We start from the raw sequence: 25058 nt of genomic DNA on the forward strand, positions 1-25058 counted from the left end.
CCACACCCACCCTCTATTACTCCCTCCACACCCACCCTCTATTACTCCCTCCACACCCACCCTCTATTACTCCCTCCACACCCACCCTCTATTACTCCCTCCACACCCACCCTCTATTACTCCCTCCACACCCACCCTCTATTACTCCCTCCACACCCACCCTCTACTACTCCCACCACACCCACCCTCTATTACTCCCTCCACACCCACCCTCTATTACTCCCACCACACCCACCCTCTATTACTCCCTCCACACCCACCCTCTATTACTCCCTCCACACCCACCCTCTACTACTCCCTCCACACCCACCCTCTATTACTCCCTCCACACCCACCCTCTATTACTCCCTCCACACCCACCCTCTATTACTCCCTCCACACCCACCCTCTATTACTCCCTCCACACCCACCCTCTATTACTCCCTCCACACCCACCCTCTATTACTCCCTCCACACCCACCCTCTATTACTCCCTCCACACCCACCCTCTATTACTCCCTCCACACCCACCCTCTATTACTCCCTCCACACCCACCCTCTATTACTCCCTCCACACCCACCCTCTATTACTCCCTCCACACCCACCCTCTATTACTCCCTCCACACCCACCCTCTATTACTCCCTCCACACCCACCCTCTATTACTCCCTCCACACCCACCCTCTATTACTCCCTCCACACCCACCCTCTATTACTCCCTCCACACCCACCCTCTATTACTCCCTCCACACCCACCCTCTATTACTCCCTCCACACCCACCCTCTATTACTCCCTCCACACCCACCCTCTATTACTCCCTCCACACCCACCCTCTATTACTCCCTCCACACCCACCCTCTATTACTCCCTCCACACCCACCCTCTATTACTCCCTCCACACCCACCCTCTATTACTCCCTCCACACCCACCCTCTATTACTCCCTCCACACCCACCCTCTATTACTCCCTCCACACCCACCCTCTATTACTCCCTCCACACCCACCCTCTATTACTCCCTCCACACCCACCCTCTATTACTCCCTCCACACCCACCCTCTATTACTCCCTCCACACCCACCCTCTATTACTCCCTCCACACCCACCCTCTATTACTCCCTCCACACCCACCCTCTATTACTCCCTCCACACCCACCCTCTATTACTCCCTCCACACCCTCCCTCTATTACTCCCTCCACACCCTCCCTCTATTACTCCCTCCACACCCACCCTCTATTACTCCCTCCACACCCTCCCTCTATTACTCCCTCCACACCCACCCTCTATTACTCCCTCCACACCCTCCCGCTATTACTCCCTCCACACCCACCCGCTATTACTCCCTCCACACCCACCCTCTATTACTCCCTCCACACCCACCCTCTATTACTCCCTCCACACCCACCCTCTATTACTCCCTCCACACCCACCCTCTATTACTCCCTCCACACCCACCCTCTATTACTCCCTCCACACCCACCCTCTATTACTCCCTCCACACCCACCCTCTATTACTCCCTCCACACCCACCCTCTATTACTCCCTCCACACCCACCCTCTATTACTCCCTCCACACCCACCCTCTATTACTCCCTCCACACCCACCCTCTATTACTCCCTCCACACCCACCCTCTATTACTCCCTCCACACCCACCCTCTATTACTCCCTCCACACCCACCCTCTATTACTCCCTCCACACCCACCCTCTATTACTCCCTCCACACCTTCCCCCACACCCACCCTCTATTACTCCCTCCACACCCACCCTCTATTACTCCCTCCACACCCACCCTCTATTACTCCCTCCACACCCACCCTCTATTACTCCCTCCACACCCACCCTCTATTACTCCCTACCACACCCACCCTCTATTACTCCCTCCACACCCTCCCTCTATTACTCCCTCCACACCCACCCTCTATTACTCCCTCCACACCCACCCTCTATTACTCCCTCCACACCCACCCTCTATTACTCCCTCCACACCCACCCTCTATTACTCCCTCCACACCCACCCTCTATTACTCCCTCCACACCCACCCTCTATTACTCCCTCCACACCCACCCTCTATTACTCCCTCCACACCCACCCTCTATTACTCCCTCCACACCCACCCTCTATTACTCCCTCCACACCCACCCTCTATTACTCCCTCCACACCCACCCTCTATTACTCCCTCCACACCCACCCTCTATTACTCCCTCCACACCCACCCTCTATTACTCCCTCCACACCCACCCTCTATTACTCCCTCCACACCCACCCTCTATTACTCCCTCCACACCCACCCTCTATTACTCCCTCCACACCCACCCTCTATTACTCCCTCCACACCCACCCTCTATTACTCCCTCCACACCCACCCTCTATTACTCCCTCCACACCCACCCTCTACTACTCCCACCACACCCACCCTCTATTACTCCCTCCACACCCACCCTCTATTACTCCCTCCACACCCACCCTCTATTACTCCCTCCACACCCACCCTCTATTACTCCCTCCACACCCACCCTCTATTACTCCCTCCACACCCACCCTCTATTACTCCCTCCACACCCACCCTCTATTACTCCCTCCACACCCACCCTCTATTACTCCCTCCACACCCACCCTCTATTACTCCCTCCACACCCACCCTCTATTACTCCCTCCACACCCACCCTCTATTACTCCCTCCACACCCACCCTCTATTACTCCCTCCACACCCACCCTCTATTACTCCCTCCACACCCTCCCTCTATTACTCCCTCCACACCCACCCTCTATTACTCCCTCCACACCCTCCCTCTATTACTCCCTCCACACCCACCCTCTATTACTCCCTCCACACCCACCCTCTATTACTCCCTCCACACCCACCCTCTATTACTCCCTCCACACCCACCCTCTATTACTCCCTCCACACCCACCCTCTATTACTCCCTCCACACCCACCCTCTATTACTCCCTCCACACCCACCCTCTATTACTCCCTCCACACCCACCCTCTATTACTCCCTCCACACCCACCCTCTATTACTCCCTCCACACCCACCCTCTATTACTCCCTCCACACCCACCCTCTATTACTCCCTCCACACCCACCCTCTATTACTCCCTCCACACCCACCCTCTATTACTCCCTCCACACCCACCCTCTATTACTCCCTCCACACCCACCCTCTATTACTCCCTCCACACCCACCCTCTATTACTCCCTCCACACCCACCCTCTATTACTCCCTCCACACCCACCCTCTATTACTCCCTCCACACCCACCCTCTATTACTCCCTCCACACCCACCCTCTATTACTCCCTCCACACCCACCCTCTATTACTCCCTCCACACCCACCCTCTATTACTCCCTCCACACCCTCCCTCTATTACTCCCTCCACACCCTCCCTCTATTACTCCCTCCACACCCACCCTCTATTACTCCCTCCACACCCTCCCTCTATTACTCCCTCCACACCCACCCTCTATTACTCCCTCCACACCCACCCTCTATTACTCCCTCCACACCCACCCTCTATTACTCCCTCCACACCCACCCTCTATTACTCCCTCCACACCCACCCTCTATTACTCCCTCCACACCCACCCTCTATTACTCCCTCCACACCCACCCTCTATTACTCCCTCCACACCCACCCTCTATTACTCCCTCCACACCCACCCTCTATTACTCCCTCCACACCCACCCTCTATTACTCCCTCCACACCCACCCTCTATTACTCCCTCCACACCCACCCTCTATTACTCCCTCCACACCCACCCTCTATTACTCCCTCCACACCCACCCTCTATTACTCCCTCCACACCCACCCTCTATTACTCCCTCCACACCCACCCTCTATTACTCCCTCCACACCCTCCTCACACCCACCCTCTATTACTCCCTCCACACCCACCCTCTATTACTCCCTCCACACCCCCTTCCCCCCACACCCACCCTCTATTACTCCCTCCACACCCACCCTCTATTACTCCCTCCACACCCTCCCTCTATTACTCCCTCCACACCCTCCCTCTATTACTCCCTCCACACCCTCCCTCTATTACTCCCTCCACACCCACCCTCTATTACTCCCTCCACACCCTCCCTCTATTACTCCCTCCACACCCACCCTCTATTACTCCCTCCACACCCTCCCGCTATTACTCCCTCCACACCCACCCGCTATTACTCCCTCCACACCCACCCTCTATTACTCCCTCCACACCCACCCTCTATTACTCCCTCCACACCCACCCTCTATTACTCCCTCCACACCCACCCTCTATTACTCCCTCCACACCCACCCTCTATTACTCCCTCCACACCCACCCTCTATTACTCCCTCCACACCCACCCTCTATTACTCCCTCCACACCCACCCTCTATTACTCCCTCCACACCCACCCTCTATTACTCCCTCCACACCCACCCTCTATTACTCCCTCCACACCCACCCTCTATTACTCCCTCCACACCCACCCTCTATTACTCCCTCCACACCCACCCTCTATTACTCCCTCCACACCCTCCCCACACCCACCCTCTATTACTCCCTCCACACCCACCCTCTATTACTCCCTCCACACCCACCCTCTATTACTCCCTCCACACCCACCCTCTATTACTCCCTCCACACCCACCCTCTATTACTCCCTCCACACCCACCCTCTATTACTCCCTCCACACCCACCCTCTATTACTCCCTCCACACCCACCCTCTACTACTCCCTCCACACCCACCCTCTATTACTCCCTCCACACCCACCCTCTATTACTCCCTCCACACCCACCCTCTATTACTCCCTCCACACCCACCCTCTATTACTCCCTCCACACCCACCCTCTATTACTCCCTCCACACCCACCCTCTATTACTCCCTCCACACCCACCCTCTATTACTCCCTCCACACCCACCCTCTATTACTCCCTCCACACCCACCCTCTATTACTCCCTCCACACCCTCCCTCTATTACTCCCTCCACACCCTCCCTCTATTACTCCCTCCACACCCTCCCTCTATTACTCCCTCCACACCCACCCTCTATTACTCCCTCCACACCCTCCCTCTATTACTCCCTCCACACCCACCCTCTATTACTCCCTCCACACCCTCCCTCTATTACTCCCTCCACACCCACCCGCTATTACTCCCTCCACACCCACCCTCTATTACTCCCTCCACACCCACCCTCTATTACTCCCTCCACACCCACCCTCTATTACTCCCTCCACACCCACCCTCTATTACTCCCTCCACACCCACCCTCTATTACTCCCTCCACACCCACCCTCTATTACTCCCTCCACACCCACCCTCTATTACTCCCTCCACACCCACCCTCTATTACTCCCTCCACACCCACCCTCTATTACTCCCTCCACACCCACCCTCTATTACTCCCTCCACACCCACCCTCTATTACTCCCTCCACACCTTCCCCCACACCCACCCTCTATTACTCCCTCCACACCCACCCTCTATTACTCCCTCCACACCCTCCCTCTATTACTCCCTCCACACCCTCCCTCTATTACTCCCTCCACACCCTCCCTCTATTACTCCCTCCACACCCACCCTCTATTACTCCCTCCACACCCTCCCTCTATTACTCCCTCCACACCCACCCTCTATTACTCCCTCCACACCCTCCCTCTATTACTCCCTCCACACCCACCCTCTATTACTCCCTCCACACCCACCCTCTATTACTCCCTCCACACCCACCCTCTATTACTCCCTCCACACCCACCCTCTATTACTCCCTCCACACCCACCCTCTATTACTCCCTCCACACCCACCCTCTATTACTCCCTCCACACCCACCCTCTATTACTCCCTCCACACCCACCCTCTATTACTCCCTCCACACCCACCCTCTATTACTCCCTCCACACCCACCCTCTATTACTCCCTCCACACCCACCCTCTATTACTCCCTCCACACCCACCCTCTATTACTCCCTCCACACCCACCCTCTACTACTCCCTCCACACCCACCCTCTATTACTCCCTCCACACCCTCCCTCCACACCCACCCTCTATTACTCCCTCCACACCCACCCTCTATTACTCCCTCCACACCTTCCCCCACACCCACCCTCTATTACTCCCTCCACACCCACCCTCTATTACTCCCTCCACACCCACCCTCTATTACTCCCTCCACACCCACCCTCTATTACTCCCTCCACACCCACCCTCTATTACTCCCTCCACACCCACCCTCTACTACTCCCACCACACCCACCCTCTATTACTCCCTCCACACCCACCCTCTATTACTCCCTCCACACCCACCCTCTATTACTCCCTCCACACCCACCCTCTATTACTCCCTCCACACCCACCCTCTATTACTCCCTCCACACCCACCCTCTATTACTCCCTCCACACCCACCCTCTATTACTCCCTCCACACCCACCCTCTATTACTCCCTCCACACCCACCCTCTATTACTCCCTCCACACCCTCCCTCTATTACTCCCTCCACACCCTCCCTCTATTACTCCCTCCACACCCTCCCTCTATTACTCCCTACACACCCACCCTCTATTACTCCCTCCACACCCTCTCTCTATTACTCCCTCCACACCCACCCTCTATTACTCCCTCCACACCCTCCCGCTATTACTCCCTCCACACCCACCCTCTATTACTCCCTCCACACCCACCCTCTATTACTCCCTCCACACCCACCCTCTATTACTCCCTCCACACCCACCCTCTATTACTCCCTCCACACCCACCCTCTATTACTCCCTCCACACCCACCCTCTATTACTCCCTCCACACCCACCCTCTATTACTCCCTCCACACCCACCCTCTATTACTCCCTCCACACCCACCCTCTATTACTCCCTCCACACCCACCCTCTATTACTCCCTCCACACCCACCCTCTACTACTCCCTCCACACCCACCCTCTATTACTCCCTCCACACCCTCCCTCTACACCCACCCTCTATTACTCCCTCCACACCCACCCTCTATTACTCCCTCCACACCCACCCTCTATTACTCCCTCCACACCCACCCTCTATTACTCCCTCCACACCCACCCTCTATTACTCCCTCCACACCCACCCTCTATTACTCCCTCCACACCCACCCTCTATTACTCCCTCCACACCCACCCTCTATTACTCCCTCCACACCCACCCTCTATTACTCCCTCCACACCCACCCTCTATTACTCCCTCCACACCCACCCTCTATTACTCCCTCCACACCCACCCTCTATTACTCCCTCCACACCCACCCTCTATTACTCCCTCCACACCCACCCTCTATTACTCCCTCCACACCCACCCTCTATTACTCCCTCCACACCCACCCTCTATTACTCCCTCCACACCCACCCTCTATTACTCCCTCCACACCCACCCTCTATTACTCCCTCCACACCCTCCCTCTATTACTCCCTCCACACCCACCCTCTATTACTCCCTCCACACCCACCCTCTATTACTCCCTCCACACCCACCCTCTATTACTCCCTCCACACCCACCCTCTATTACTCCCTCCACACCCACCCTCTATTACTCCCTCCACACCCACCCTCTATTACTCCCTCCACACCCACCCTCTATTACTCCCTCCACACCCACCCTCTATTACTCCCTCCACACCCACCCTCTATTACTCCCTCCACACCCACCCTCTATTACTCCCTCCACACCCACCCTCTATTACTCCCTCCACACCCACCCTCTATTACTCCCTCCACACCCACCCTCTATTACTCCCTCCACACCCACCCTCTATTACTCCCTCCACACCCACCCTCTATTACTCCCTCCACACCCACCCTCTATTACTCCCTCCACACCCACCCTCTATTACTCCCTCCACACCCATCTCCCTCCACACCCACCCTCTATTACTCCCTCCACACCCACCCTCTATTACTCCCTCCACACCCACCCTCTATTACTCCCTCCACACCCACCCTCTATTACTCCCTCCACACCCTCCCTCTATTACTCCCTCCACACCCACCCTCTATTACTCCCTCCACACCCACCCTCTATTACTCCCTCCACACCCCCCTCTATTACTCCCTCCACACCCACCCTCTATTACTCCCTCCACACCCACCCTCTATTACTCCCTCCACACCCACCCTCTATTACTCCCTCCACACCCACCCTCTATTACTCCCTCCACACCCACCCTCTATTACTCCCTCCACACCCACCCTCTATTACTCCCTCCACACCCACCCTCTATTACTCCCTCCACACCCACCCTCTATTACTCCCTCCACACCCACCCTCTATTACTCCCTCCACACCCACCCTCTATTACTCCCTCCACACCCACCCTCTATTACTCCCTCCACACCCACCCTCTATTACTCCCTCCACACCCACCCTCTATTACTCCCTCCACACCCACCCTCTATTACTCCCTCCACACCCACCCTCTATTACTCCCTCCACACCCACCCTCTATTACTCCCTCCACACCCACCCTCTATTACTCCCTCCACACCCACCCTCTATTACTCCCTCCACACCCACCCTCTATTACTCCCTCCACACCCACCCTCTATTACTCCCTCCACACCCACCCTCTATTACTCCCTCCACACCCACCCTCTATTACTCCCTCCACACCCACCCTCTATTACTCCCTCCACACCCACCCTCTATTACTCCCTCCACACCCTCCCTCTATTACTCCCTCCACACCCACCCTCTATTACTCCCTCCACACCCTCCCTCTATTACTCCCTCCACACCCACCCTCTATTACTCCCTCCACACCCACCCTCTATTACTCCCTCCACACCCACCCTCTATTACTCCCTCCACACCCACCCTCTATTACTCCCTCCACACCCACCCTCTATTACTCCCTCCACACCCACCCTCTATTACTCCCTCCACACCCACCCTCTATTACTCCCTCCACACCCACCCTCTATTACTCCCTCCACACCCACCCTCTATTACTCCCTCCACACCCACCCTCTATTACTCCCTCCACACCCACCCTCTATTACTCCCTCCACACCCACCCTCTATTACTCCCTCCACACCCCCCTCTACACCCACCCTCTATTACTCCCTCCACACCCACCCTCTATTACTCCCTCCACACCCTCTCCCACCACACCCACCCTCTATTACTCCCTCCACACCCACCCTCTATTACTCCCTCCACACCCACCCTCTATTACTCCCTCCACACCCACCCTCTATTACTCCCTCCACACCCACCCTCTATTACTCCCTCCACACCCACCCTCTATTACTCCCTCCACACCCACCCTCTATTACTCCCTCCACACCCACCCTCTATTACTCCCTCCACACCCACCCTCTATTACTCCCTCCACACCCACCCTCTATTACTCCCTCCACACCCACCCTCTATTACTCCCTCCACACCCACCCTCTATTACTCCCTCCACACCCACCCTCTATTACTCCCTCCACACCCACCCTCTATTACTCCCTCCACACCCACCCTCTATTACTCCCTCCACACCCACCCTCTATTACTCCCTCCACACCCACCCTCTATTACTCCCTCCACACCCACCCTCTATTACTCCCTCCACACCCACCCTCTATTACTCCCTCCACACCCACCCTCTATTACTCCCTCCACACCCACCCTCTATTACTCCCTCCACACCCACCCTCTATTACTCCCTCCACACCCACCCTCTATTACTCCCTCCACACCCACCCTCTATTACTCCCTCCACACCCACCCTCTATTACTCCCTCCACACCCACCCTCTATTACTCCCTCCACACCCACCCTCTATTACTCCCTCCACACCCACCCTCTATTACTCCCTCCACACACACCCTCTATTACTCCCTCCACACCCACCCTCTATTACTCCCTCCACACCCACCCTCTATTACTCCCTCCACACCCACCCTCTATTACTCCCTCCACACCCACCCTCTATTACTCCCTCCACACCCACCCTCTATTACTCCCTCCACACCCACCCTCTATTACTCCCTCCACACCCACCCTCTATTACTCCCTCCACACCCACCCTCTATTACTCCCTCCACACCCACCCTCTATTACTCCCTCCACACCCACCCTCTATTACTCCCTCCACACCCACCCTCTATTACTCCCTCCACACCCACCCTCTATTACTCCCTCCACACCCACCCTCTATTACTCCCTCCACACTCACCCTCTATTACTCCCTCCACACCCACCCTCTATTACTCCCTCCACACCCACCCTCTACTACTCCCACCACACCCACCCTCTATTACTCCCTCCACACCCTCCCTCTACACCCACCCTCTATTACTCCCTCCACACCCACCCTCTATTACTCCCTCCACACCTTCCCACCACACCCACCCTCTATTACTCCCTCCACAACCACCCTCTATTACTCCCTCCACACCCTCCCTCTATTACTCCCTCCACACCCTCCCTCTATTACTCCCTCCACACCCTCCCTCTATTACTCCCTACACAACCACCCTCTATTACTCCCTCCACACCCTCTCTCTATTACTCCCTCCACACCCACCCTCTATTACTCCCTCCACACCCTCCCGCTATTACTCCCTCCACACCCACCCGCTATTACTCCCTCCACACCCACCCGCTATTACTCCCTCCACACCCACCCTCTATTACTCCCTCCACACCCACCCTCTATTACTCCCTCCACACCCACCCTCTATTACTCCCTCCACACCCACCCTCTATTACTCCCTCCACACCCACCCTCTATTACTCCCTCCACACCCACCCGCTATTACTCCCTCCACACCCACCCTCTATTACTCCCTCCACACCCACCCTCTATTACTCCCTCCACACCCACCCTCTATTACTCCCTCCACACCCACCCTCTATTACTCCCTCCACACCCACCCTCTACTACTCCCACCACACCCACCCTCTATTACTCCCTCCACACCCTCCCTCTACACCCACCCTCTATTACTCCCTCCACACCCACCCTCTATTACTCCCTCCACACCTTCCCACCACACCCACCCTCTATTACTCCCTCCACACTCACCCTCTATTACTCCCTCCACACCCACCCTCTATTACTCCCTCCACACCCACCCTCTACTACTCCCTCCACACCCACCCTCTATTACTCCCTCCACACCCACCCTCTACTACTCCCACCACACCCACCCTCTATTACTCCCTCTACACTCACCCTCTATTACTCCCACCACACCCACCCTCTATTACTCCCTCCACACCCACCCTCTATTACTCCCTCCACACCCACCCTATACTACTCCCTCCACACCCACCCTCTATTACTCCCTCCACACCCACCCTCTATTACTCCCTCCACACCCACCCTCTATTACTCCCTCCACACCCACCCTCTATTACTCCCTCCACACCCACCCTCTATTACTCCCTCCACACCCTCCCTCTATTACTCCCTCCACACCCTCCCTCTATTACTCCCTACACACCCACCCTCTATTACTCCCTCCACACCCTCTCTCTATTACTCCCTCCACACCCACCCTCTATTACTCCCTCCACACCCTCCCGCTATTACTCCCTCCACACCCACCCGCTATTACTCCCTCCACACCCACCCTCTATTACTCCCTCCACACCCACCCTCTATTACTCCCTCCACACCCACCCTCTATTACTCCCTCCACACCCACCCTCTATTACTCCCTCCACACCCACCCTCTATTACTCCCTCCACACCCACCCTCTATTACTCCCTCCACACCCACCCTCTATTACTCCCTCCACACCCACCCTCTATTACTCCCTCCACACCCACCCTCTATTACTCCCTCCACACCCACCCTCTATTACTCCCTCCACACCCACCCTCTATTACTCCCTCCACACCTCCCCCACACCCACCCTCTATTACTCCCTCCACAACCACCCTCTATTACTCCCTCCACACCCTCCCTCTATTACTCCCTCCACACCCTCCCTCTATTACTCCCTCCACACCCTCCCTCTATTACTCCCTACACAACCACCCTCTATTACTCCCTCCACACCCTCTCTCTATTACTCCCTCCACACCCACCCTCTATTACTCCCTCCACACCCTCCCGCTATTACTCCCTCCACACCCACCCGCTATTACTCCCTCCACACCCACCCGCTATTACTCCCTCCACACCCACCCTCTATTACTCCCTCCACACCCACCCTCTATTACTCCCTCCACACTCACCCTCTATTACTCCCTCCACACCCATCCTCTATTACTCCCTCCACACCCACCCTCTATTACTCCCTCCACACCCACCCGCTATTACTCCCTCCACACCCACCCTCTATTACTCCCTCCACACCCACCCTCTATTACTCCCTCCACACCCACCCTCTATTACTCCCTCCACACCCACCCTCTATTACTCCCTCCACACCCACCCTCTACTACTCCCACCACACCCACCCTCTATTACTCCCTCCACACCCTCCCTCTACACCCACCCTCTATTACTCCCTCCACACCCACCCTCTATTACTCCCTCCACACCTTCCCACCACACCCACCCTCTATTACTCCCTCCACACCCACCCTCTATTACTCCCTCCACACCCACCCTCTATTACTCCCTCCACACCCACCCTCTATTACTCCCTCCACACCCACCCTCTATTACTCCCTCCACACCCACCCTCTACTACTCCCACCACACCCACCCTCTATTACTCCCTCCACACCCACCCTCTATTACTCCCACCACACCCACCCTCTATTACTCCCTCCACACCCACCCTCTATTACTCCCTCCACACCCACCCTCTATTACTCCCTCCACACCCACCCTCTATTACTCCCTCCACACCCACCCTCTATTACTCCCTCCACACCCACCCTCTATTACTCCCTCCACACCCACCCTCTATTACTCCCTCCACACCCTCCCTCTATTACTCCCTCCACACCCTCCCTCTATTACTCCCTCCACACCCTCCCTCTATTACTCCCTACACACCCACCCTCTATTACTCCCTCCACACCCTCTCTCTATTACTCCCTCCACACCCACCCTCTATTACTCCCTCCACACCCTCCCGCTATTACTCCCTCCACACCCACCCGCTATTACTCCCTCCACACCCACCCTCTATTACTCCCTCCACACCCACCCTCTATTACTCCCTCCACACCCACCCTCTATTACTCCCTCCACACCCACCCTCTATTACTCCCTCCACACCCACCCTCTATTACTCCCTCCACACCCACCCTCTATTACTCCCTCCACACCCACCCTCTATTACTCCCTCCACACCCACCCTCTATTACTCCCTCCACACCCACCCTCTATTACTCCCTCCACACCCACCCTCTACTACTCCCTCCACACCCACCCTCTATTACTCCCTCCACACCCTCCTCCACCCCCCTCTATTACTCCCTCCACACCCACCCTCTATTACTCCCTCCACACCTTCCCCCCACCCACCCTCTATTACTCCCTCCACACCCACCCTCTATTACTCCCTCCACACCCACCCTCTATTACTCCCTCCACACCCACCCTCTACTACTCCCTCCACACCCACCCTCTATTACTCCCTCCACACCCACCCTCTATTACTCCCTCCACACCCACCCTCTATTACTCCCTCCACACCCACCCTCTATTACTCCCTCCACACCCACCCTCTACTACTCCCTCCACACCCACCCTCTATTACTCCCTCCACACCCACCCTCTATTACTCCCTCCACACCCACCCTCTATTACTCCCTCCACACCCACCCTCTACTACTCCCTCCACACCCACCCTCTATTACTCCCTCCACACCCTCCCTCTATTACTCCCTCCACACCCACCCTCTATTACTCCCTCCACACCCTCCCTCTATTACTCCCTCCAAACCCACCCTCTATTACTCCCTCCACACCCACCCTCTACTACTCCCACCACACCCACCCTCTATTACTCCCTCCACACCCACCCTCTATTACTCCCTCCACACCCACCCTCTATTACTCCCTCCACACCCACCCTCTATTACTCCCTCCACACCCACCCTCTATTACTCCCTCCACACCCACCCTCTATTACTCCCTCCACACCCACCCTCTATTACTCCCTCCACACCCACCCTCTATTACTCCCTCCACACCCTCCCTCTATTACTCCCTACACACCCACCCTCTATTACTCCCTCCACACCCTCCCTCTATTACTCCCTCCACACCCACCCTCTATTACTCCCTCCACACCCACCCTCTACTACTCCCACCACACCCACCCTCTATTACTCCCTCCACACCCTCCCTCTATTACTCCCTCCACACCCACTCCCTCCACACCCAACCTCTATTACTCCCTCCACACCCACCCTCTATTACTCCCTCCACACCCACCCTCTATTACTCCCTCCACACCCACCCTCTATTACTCCCTCCACACCCTCCCTCTATTACTCCCTCCACACCCTCCCTCTATTACTCCCTCCACACCCACCCTCTATTACTCCCTCCACACCCTCCCTCTATTACTCCCTCCACACCCACTCCCTCCACACCCACCCTCTATTACTCCCTCCACACTCACCCTCTATTACTCCCTCCACACCCATCCTCTATTACTCCCTCCACACCCACCCTCTATTACTCCCTCCACACCCACCCGCTATTACTCCCTCCACACCCACCCTCTATTACTCCCTCCACACCCACCCTCTATTACTCCCTCCACACTCACCCTCTATTACTCCCTCCACACCCACCCTCTACACCCACCCTCTATTACTCCCTCCACACCCACCCTCTATTACTCCCTCCACACCTTCCCACCACACCCACCATCTATTACTCCCTCCACACTCACCCTCTATTACTCCCTCCACACCCACCCTCTATTACTCCCTCCACACCCACCCTCTACTACTCCCTCCACACCCACCCTCTATTACTCCCTCCACACCCACCCTCTACTACTCCCACCACACCCACCCTCTATTACTCCCTCTACACTCACCCTCTATTACTCCCACCACACCCACCCTCTATTACTCCCTCCACACCCACCCTCTATTACTCCCTCCACACCCACCCTATACTACTCCCTCCACACCCACCCTCTATTACTCCCTCCACACCCACCCTCTACTACTCCCACCACACCCACCCTCTATTACTCCCTCCACACCCTCTCTCTATTACTCCCTCCACACCCACCCTCTATTACTCCCTCCACACCCTCCCTCTATTACTCCCTCCACACCCACCCTCTATTACTCCCTCCACACCCACCCTCTATTACTCCCTCCACACCCACCCTCTATTACTCCCTCCACACCCACCCTCTATTACTCCCTCCACACCCACCCTCTATTACTCCCTCCACACCCACCCGCTATTACTCCCTCCACACCCACCCTCTATTACTCCCTCCACACCCACCCTCTATTACTCCCTCCACACCCACCCTCTATTACTCCCTCCACACCCACCCTCTATTACTTCCTCCACACCCACCCTCTACTACTCCCACCACACCCACCCTCTATTACTCCCTCCACACCCTCCCTCTACACCCACCCTCTATTACTCCCTCCACACCCACCCTCTATTACTCCCTCCACACCTTCCCACCACACCCACCCTCTATTACTCCCTCCACACCCACCCTCTATTACTCCCTCCACACCCACCCTCTATTACTCCCTCCACACCCACCCTCTACTACTCCCTCCACACCCACCCTCTATTACTCCCTCCACACCCACCCTCTACTACTCCCACCACACCCACCCTCTATTACTCCCTCTACACTCACCCTCTATTACTCCCACCACACCCACCCTCTATTACTCCCTCCACACCCACCCTCTATTACTCCCTCCACACCCACCCTCTATTACTCCCTCCACACCCACCCTCTATTACTCCCTCCACACCCACCCTCTATTACTCCCTCCACACCCACCCTCTATTACTCCCTCCACACCCACCCTCTATTACTCCCTCCACACCCACCCTCTATTACTCCCTCCACACCCACCCTCTATTACTCCCTCCACACCCACCCTCTACTACTCCCACCACACCCACCCTCTACTACTCCCTCCACACCCTCCCTCTATTACTCCCTACACACCCACCCTCTATTACTCCCTCCACACCCTCCCTCTATTACTCCCTCCACACCCACCCTCTATTACTCCCTCCACACCCATCCTCTACTACTCCCACCACACCCACCCTCTATTACTCCCTCCACACCCACCCTCTATTACTCCCTCCACACCCACCCTCTATTACTCCCTCCACACCCACCCTCTATTACTCCCTCCACACCCACCCTCTATTACTCCCTCCACACCCACCCTCTATTACTCCCTCCACACCCACCCTCTATTACTCCCTCCACACCCACCCTCTATTACTCCCTCCACACCCTCCCTCTATTACTCCCTACACACCCACCCTCTATTACTCCCTCCACACCCTCCCTCTATTACTCCCTCCACACCCACCCTCTATTACTCCCTCCACACCCACCCTCTACTACTCCCACCACACCCACCCTCTATTACTCCCTCCACACCCTCCCTCTATTACTCCCTCCACACCCACTCCCTCCACACCCAACCTCTATTACTCCCTCCACACCCACCCTCTATTACTCCCTCCGCACCCACCCTCTATTACTCCCAACGCACCCACCCTCTATTACTCCCTCCACACCCTCCCTCTATTACTCCCTCCACACCCTCCCTCTATTACTCCCTCCACACCCACCCTCTACTACTCCCTCCACACCCTCCCTCTATTACTCCCTCCACACCCACTCCCTCCACACCCACCCTCTATTACTCCCTCCACACTCACCCTCTATTACTCCCTCCACACCCACCCTCTATTACTCCCTCCACACCCTCCCTCTATTACTCCCTCCACACCCACCCTCTATTACTCCCTCCACACCCACCCTCTATTACTCCCTCCACACCCACCCTCTATTACTCCCTCCACACCCACCCTCTATTACTCCCTCCACACCCACCCTCTATTACTCCCTCCACACCCACCCTCTATTACTCCCTCCACACCCACCCTCTATTACTCCCTCCACACCCTCTCTCTATTACTCCGTCCGCACCCACCCTCTATTACTCCCAACGCACCCACCCTCTATTACTCCCTCCATACCCTCCCTGTATTACTCCCTCCACACCCTCCCTGTATTACTCCCTCCACACCCACCCTCTAATACTCCCTCCACACCCTCCCTCTATTACTCCCTCCACACCCACTCCCTCCACACCCACCCTCTATTACTCCCTCCACACTCACCCTCTATTACTCCCTCCACACTCACCCTCTATTACTCCCTCCACACCCACCCTCTATTACTCCCTCCACACTCACCCTCTATTACTCCCTCCACACCCACCCTCTATTACTCCCACCACACCCACCCTCTATTACTCCCTCCGCACCCACCCTCTATTACTCCCTCCACACCCACCCTCTATTACTCCCTCCACACCCACCCTCTATTACTCCCACCACACCCACCCTCTATTACTCCCTCCACACCCACCCTCTATTACTCCCTACACACCCACCCTCTATTACTCCCTCCACACCCTCCCTCTATTACTCCCTCCACACCCACCCTCTATTACTCCCTCCGCACACTCTCTCTATTACTCCCTCCGCACCCACCCTCTATTACTCCCAACGCACCCACCCTCTATTACTCCCTCCACACCCACTCCCTCCACACCCACCCTCTATTACTCCCTCCACACCCACCCTCTATTACTCCCTCCACACCCACCCTCTATTACTCCCTCCACACCCTCCCTCTATTACTCCCTACACACCCTCCCTCTATTACTCCCTCCACACCCTCCCTCTATTACTCCCTCCACACCCACCCTCTACTACTCCCACCACACCCACCCTCTATTACTCCCTCCACACCCTCCCTCTATTACTCCCTCCACACCCACTCCCTCCACACCCAACCTCTATTACTCCCAACGCACCCACCCTCTATTACTCCCAACGCACCCACCCTCTATTACTCCCTCCACACCCTCCCTGTATTACTCCCTCCACACCCTCCCTGTATTACTCCCTCCACACCCACCCTCTACTACTCCCTCCACACCCTCCCTCTATTACTCCCTCCACACCCACTCCCTCCACACCCACCCTCTATTACTCCCTCCACACTCACCCTCTATTACTCCCTCCACACTCACCCTCTATTACTCCCTCCACACCCACCCTCTATTACTCCCACCGCACCCACCCTCTATTACTCCCTCCGCACCCACCCTCTATTACTCCCTCCACACCCACCCTCTATTTCTCCCACCACACCCACCCTCTATTACTCCCTCCACACCCACCCTCTATTACTCCCTACACACCCACCCTCTATTACTCCCTCCGCACCCACCCTCTATTACTCCCTCCGCACCCACCCTCTATTACTCCCTCCGCACCCTCTCTCTATTACTCCCTCCACACCCACCCTCTATTACTCCCTCCACACCCACCCTCTATTACTCCCTCCACACCCACCCTCTATTACTCCCACCACACCCACCCTCTATTACTCCCTCCACACCCACCCTCTATTACTCCCTCCGCACCCTCTCTCTATTACTCCCTCCGCACCCACCCTCTATTACTCCCAACGCACCCACCCTCTATTACTCCCTCCACACCCACTCCCTCCACACCCACCCTCTATTACTCCCTCCACACCCACCCTCTATTACTCCCTCCACACTCACCCTCTATTACTCCCTCCACACCCACTCTCTATTACTCCCTCCACACCCACCCTCTATTACTCCCTCCACACCCTCCCTCTATTACTCCCTCCACACCCACCCTCTATTACTCCCTCCACACCCACCCTCTATTTCACTGTTTCTGTCTCTTCTTTCATCACTCTCTCCCAAACTCTCTTCACATCCCTCCCGCTTTCTCTCCTCCATGGACAATGCGAGCCTTGTGAGAGTACAGTGCCACAGTGGCAGCAGTGAGAGGGACCTCACATGGTCGTTTCTATGGAAAGCGCATGACAGTGGCCCTGTGGCTCCAGGGGCCATGATGATCAGGGAGACTACGGACCACAGCAAGTCCTGAGAACAGCCTGAGAGGAGAATTGGTCAATGATAGACCTACTAAACTATGGGCCTTATATGTGCGTGTATGTGTTTACATGCCTCTTGTACACTACATGACCAAAAGTAGTTGCTATGGATGGGTTTGAAAATGTCACGGTGTACAATGACACCCAAGTCAGATAGAACATGGAATAACGCTGTACAAAATGATTTAAACAAACACACTATACAGTATGTCTTTGTACAGTCTATTTGGAAAGTATTCAGACCGCTTGACTTTTCCCACATTTTGTTACGTTTCAGCCTTATTCTAAAATTGATTCAATTGTTTTTTTCCCTCATCAATCTACACACAATACCCCAGACTGACAAAGCATAACCAGTTTTAAAAAAATGTTTGCAATGTTTTTTAAATGGTGGGCCTCCCGAGTCGAAAAGATTTCTAAGGCACTGCATCGCAGTGCTAGAGGCGTCACTACAGACCCGGGTTCGATCCTGGGCTGTATCACAACCGGCCGTGATTGGAAGTCCCACAGGGCGGTGCACAATTGGCCCAGCGTTGTCCGGGTTAGGGGAGAGTTTGGCCGGGGTCTTTACTTACCTCATCTCACTCTAGCGACTCCTTGTGGTGGGCTGGGCGCCAACAGGCTGACCTCAGTCGTTAGTTGAAAGGTGTTTCCTCCAACACATTGGTGCAGCTGGCTTCCAGGTTATGCAGGTGGGTGTTAAGAAGCGCGGTTTGGCCGGTCATGTTTCGGAGGACGCATGACTCGACCTTCGCCTCCCGAGCCGGTTGGGGAGTTGGAGCACATCATGGCTTTCCAAATGCACTGTATGTGCCTATCTGTGCCATTATGTGCCATATGGTCCTAATACATACAAGTGGCAATGTATCATCTCAACTTAAGGGTCTCTATTCAATCACAGTCAGACAGTAAAATACACTATGAGGTGGCTTTGGGTTTCGTCCCTGATACATTCACGCTGTATCCATCTTGTGCAGTCCACAAGGTAATCACGCGTCATGGCTGAATTACAGTCTGCATCGCTTGATCAAACACTAGACATTGCCACTCAGGGGAGAGATTCAAAAGCATGCAGATATGGATATATAACCTGTCCTATGAGACAACTTCAAATCATTGTATCAGAGATAAATCCCGTAGCTTGACATTTTACAAGATGTGCATCACAGAAGCCTTTGGTGGTTCATCTTCCTACTACATCTGCTTCTGTTTCCCAGAATCTAACACAAACCAGGAAGAACCCCTGAGTCCTCCACAGTAGAGCCAGAATGTCCTCCACTAAACCCCTCAGTTGCCTAGCCTACCACTGACTGACTATGCTGATAATCCACTTGAGTCCCTTTGCTCTCAAATTAATTTTGAAAAGGCAGAGGGGAGTGGGGGGGGGGGGGTGAGAAAGGACATTTGGGAGGGGTCTTATCTGTAGGTTTAATCCAGACTTGTCTGCTATGGCAACGGTTTGTGTTTGTTTTCTATTCTGGTAAACTAGCACATCTCGTGGTTTGCTGTTAAACTACCAACATCCTGTTACTCTGCGCTCTTGTTTCTATTAGAGTCCACTTGCAATTACTGATAATCATTAAGAGGATATAGCGACCTAGTGTAGGACCAAGAGGAGGAGGAGAGGAGGACCAAGGCGCAGCGTGGTGAATGTTCATGATGTTGAATTTTAATGAATTATCCAACTAAACAGAACACTGACAAAATAACAAAACGACGTGAACAGACCTGAACTTGAGAACATAAACATGAACGCACGAACAGGAAGGAAGGAAGGAACGAAACGAAAACAGTACCGCGTGTCGAACAAACACAGACACAGCAACAATCACCCACAAACAAACAGTGAGAACAGCCTACCTTAATATGGTTCTCAATCAGAGGAAACGTAAAACACCTGCCCCTGATTGAGAACCATATCAGGCTAGTTGACAATCCTAAACCAAACATAGAAACACATAACATAGAATGCCCACCCAGCTCACGTCCTGACCAACTAAACAAGGCTAAGCAAAGGAAATAAGGTCAGGAACGTGACACCTAGATACTAGGCCATATTGTGTGTGAGGTGTTGTTGTGCAGTATGGCTGTTATTGTAATGTTAGGTGTAAGAGTGTGTGCATGTGTGCCTTTACTTATTTGTATATGAAGTATTCAGTGTGTGTGTATGTGAGCCTTTACTTATTTGTATATGAACTATTCAGTGTGTGTGTATGTGAGCCTTTACTTATTTGTATATGAAGTATTCAGTGTGTGTGTATGTGTGCCTTTACTTATTTGTATATGAAGTATTCAGTGTGTGTGTGTGTATGTGTACCTTTACATATTTGTATATGAAGTATTCAGTGTGTGTATGTGTGGCTTTACTTATTTGTATATGAAGTATTCAGTATCTGTGTATGTGATTCAGTATGATGTTGGGTCGGTGTGAAGCTCTATGTGTGAGCGTGTCCCCATTTGTGTTTGCGCATGTGTGTGTTTACGTGCGTGCGTGCGTGCGTGCGTGAGTGATGTGAGGAGGGATAGTGTGAAGATTTGGAGCAGGAGGTAGGATTACCACTGTTTCCTACAGTATAGGACAAACCCACTGAACAATATAGTAATCCTTACTCTCTTTTATTCCCTCTCTCTCTCTCGTCTTCTATCATTCTGATGTTCTACCCCTATCTCTCTTAATCGCTTTCACCTCCGACTCCATTTTTTCTCTCCCCTATCTTCTATCACTTACACGTATTCACTCATTCCCTTGCTCACAAAGAGCTGAATAATTCTGAAAAGAGTGCATGATTCAAGGGAAACTTTGAGCTGTGTAAACCTTTCTCGTGTTGGGATTCATCTTAAAGTCACTCAACCACATATCGTTTGTGGCAGCGGTGGGATTTGAACACAGGTTCCAGACTGGAACCTATATCCAGCACTACAAGCCCAATCACTGAGTCATTTACTCACCCATTCACACACATCCTTTTTTACCCAGTCATTCTGTGAATTCATAACATATGCACCAATACAGACAATTGATTATACAACCATCCACTCGTGATATTGACTGTTTCCTCGCTCAATTCCATTGGCTATTCCCTCTCTGCCCCCAGCCCACTACACACACGTGTAACCTACATATCCATTCATAGTCAAGGCTGATGCCCAAGAGTCTTTCCACTCAGGCACACACTAGCCCGACTTGTTCATTAGAAGGACACTCTCTCAGCACTAACCCCTGCCTGCACTTTGGTACAGGCTCGACCTGAGGAATTTCTAAGAAGAAATTCTCAGAGTATGAGTGCTGATATAGGATCAGTTTTAGATCATGATGAATGAGATTACATTGAAAGGCGGAACCTGATTCTAGATCAGAACTCCTTGTCTCACACACTATGAATTTGGGCTGAGCATAATGCCTTATCCCAATACACCAGCAGTAGCCTATGGTAGTAGTAGCCTACAGGTATGCAGATTAAAGCTGTGTAATCTGTCATTTCCTACACAACAATTGGTAATACCCAAGAATCCATGCCACCGGCTAGGAAATGGGCCACAGGGTTGCAAAAGCTGTGTTTAACCTGTCGTTTCCTATGAAACAAGTGTTGATACCCAAGACAGAGGAAGTACAGTTTCCGTACCAGTGCAGACATGCTCTAGAATGCTTTGCCACAGACTATATCCTGTAGACCGCAGACCTCTCTTCCACAGAGAAGCAGATTATCACTACACACCGACCAGTGGATTGACCTAGAAACACTGACCAGAGACCCCCCCCCCTCTGCCCCCTCCATCCTTCCCTCCCATCCCTACATTGCCACCTCCCCAGAAGCCCACCCATCTGTCTCTCTCTTTTCTCCTCTGATCGGTTCATCCAGTGTGGTGGGGTAGGGGCGTTCATTAAATGAGATACATTGATGTAAGTACATGGTTTACTTGATAGTGTTCGGCATGTGATTGCGTTAAGTGTATGATGTTAAGTTTGATCGCCCTCGCTGTTTGACTGTGCTTTAAGACAGGGCTGCATATGGGTTGAATGGCATTTCACTTCACTCATTCACTTCTAGAAAGCCTACTTATCTCTCCTCTTGCTTTAATTCTACTGATCCCTAGAGACACCTCATATCTCTAAAGCCCACTGGTCAAACACACTGTTTGACCAAAATGGCTACTATTGACTGAATGAGATTGACAGACCTGGCCACAAATGAGACAGGTTTCCTGGCAACGGCCAATCCCTGGTTAAGAAATATTAATCTAATTGACCACCATTTAACCGATGCATCACCAAGCTGTTCTATTTACCCTGATGGAAAACCAGTAAAAGCCAGTCTTCACACCTCTGACAGGAAGTGATGTCATGTTCGCCATACATGGAAATCAATGACGGCCTTCCACTACTAGGACATGGTTTATTGGATGTCCCTGATTCCTGATGTACATTAGAGCAGTATGGATCACACACACACGCACACGCACACGCACACGCACACGCACACGCACACGCACACGCACACACACACACACACACACACACACACACACACACACACACACACACACACACACACACACACAGCTGTTGGAAACCAGACATGCAGGAAACAAGAGCAGATGAGTCAATGCAGATGAGATAGGCCTATAGGCCTATTGACAGGACAGCATTATTCAACAGTCTATTTTCACCCTCTCCACTGGCACTGGTGACTCATACATACAAGGAGTTCCCCCCGTCACCAACGCCTTGACACACCGCTGCATTTGAATGCAACTTTGAATGCAATGTCACCACTTTTTGGGGGGGGCTGTACGGTTGTGTATTGGTCATGATGATACGCAACACGCAGCAATGTTCGAACTGTAGACATTGTCTAAATCTTTATCAAAACCATGCCTCAATGTGATAAACATTCCATCTCAGAATCTCAATGTAGAATGATTTACAATTCTGTATTGAGATTTCTGGACAGTTACACAGAAAGTGTTACTTTGATGTCTATAAAACGTAAATGTTGTACTCTAGTATAGGCTAACGTTTAACCAACATTAGATTCATCTGATGCATAATGGTTGTACATGTAACAGTATAACTTTATGTCGTCCCCTCGCCCCGACACGGGCGCGAACCAGGGACCATCTGCACACATCAACAACTGACACCCACGAAGCGTCGTTACCCATCGCTCCACAAAAGCCGCGGCCCTTGCAGAGCAAGGGGCAACCCTACTTAATGTCTCAGAGCAAGTGACGTAACTGATTGAAATGCTACTAGCGTGCACCCGCTAACTAGCTAGCCATTTCACATCCGTTACACTCACACCCCTTTCAACCTCCTCCTTTTCCGCAGCAACCAGTGATCCGGGTCAACAGCATCAATTTAACAGTATAACTTTACGTCGTCCCCTCGCCCCGACGCGGCCGCGAACCAGGGACCTTCTGCACACATCAACAAAGGTCACCCACGAAGCAGCGTTACCCATCGCTCCACAAAAGCCGCGGCCCTTGCAGAGCAAGGGGCAACCCTACTTAATGTCTCAGAGCAAGTGACGTAACTGATTGAAATGCTACTAGCGCGCACCTGCTAACTAGCTAGCCATTTCACATCCGTTACATACAACCACTGTACAACTGAAACGGATTTATTGGTTTGACAATTGGGAGAAGGGTGTTGCTCAACCAATCACAACAGAGGAGGGGCGGGGAGGAGAATGCAAATGAAAGCTATATCATGGACAAACTACGACACTTGCTGTACTCATCAAAGTGGAGACCATGTGGCTTATTGGCTGTCCTCAGGTTATTCAGATTCCAGACTAGTTCAATAAATCAGACATTGATAGAGAGGAGACAAACCAATACAGGTCCTATAACTTAGCGGATGCTGTCAAGAAACGTTACACATTACATACAGCGCATTCAGAAAATATTCAGACCCCTTGACTTTTAACACATTTTGTTACGTTACAGCCTTATTCTAAAATTGATTA

At 53.5% G+C, this 25058-nt stretch overlaps 1 protein-coding gene across 1 annotated transcript in view; it reads right to left on the reverse strand.

Moving 5' to 3' along the window:
• The window catches only part of LOC129819464 (sodium/potassium-transporting ATPase subunit alpha-3-like), a 37237-nt gene extending 13804 nt beyond the window's left edge, over positions 1–23433 (reverse strand). The window contains exon 1 of the mRNA XM_055875776.1: positions 23377–23433. Within this exon, the coding sequence (XP_055731751.1) occupies positions 23377–23433 (57 nt within the window). The remainder of the gene's footprint in view (positions 1–23376) is intronic.
• Positions 23434–25058: the final 1625 nt, after the last annotated feature.

The sequence above is a fragment of the Salvelinus fontinalis genome, chromosome 22, assembly GCF_029448725.1.
Source record: "Salvelinus fontinalis isolate EN_2023a chromosome 22, ASM2944872v1, whole genome shotgun sequence".
NCBI classification, from domain to species: Eukaryota; Metazoa; Chordata; class Actinopteri; order Salmoniformes; family Salmonidae; genus Salvelinus; species Salvelinus fontinalis.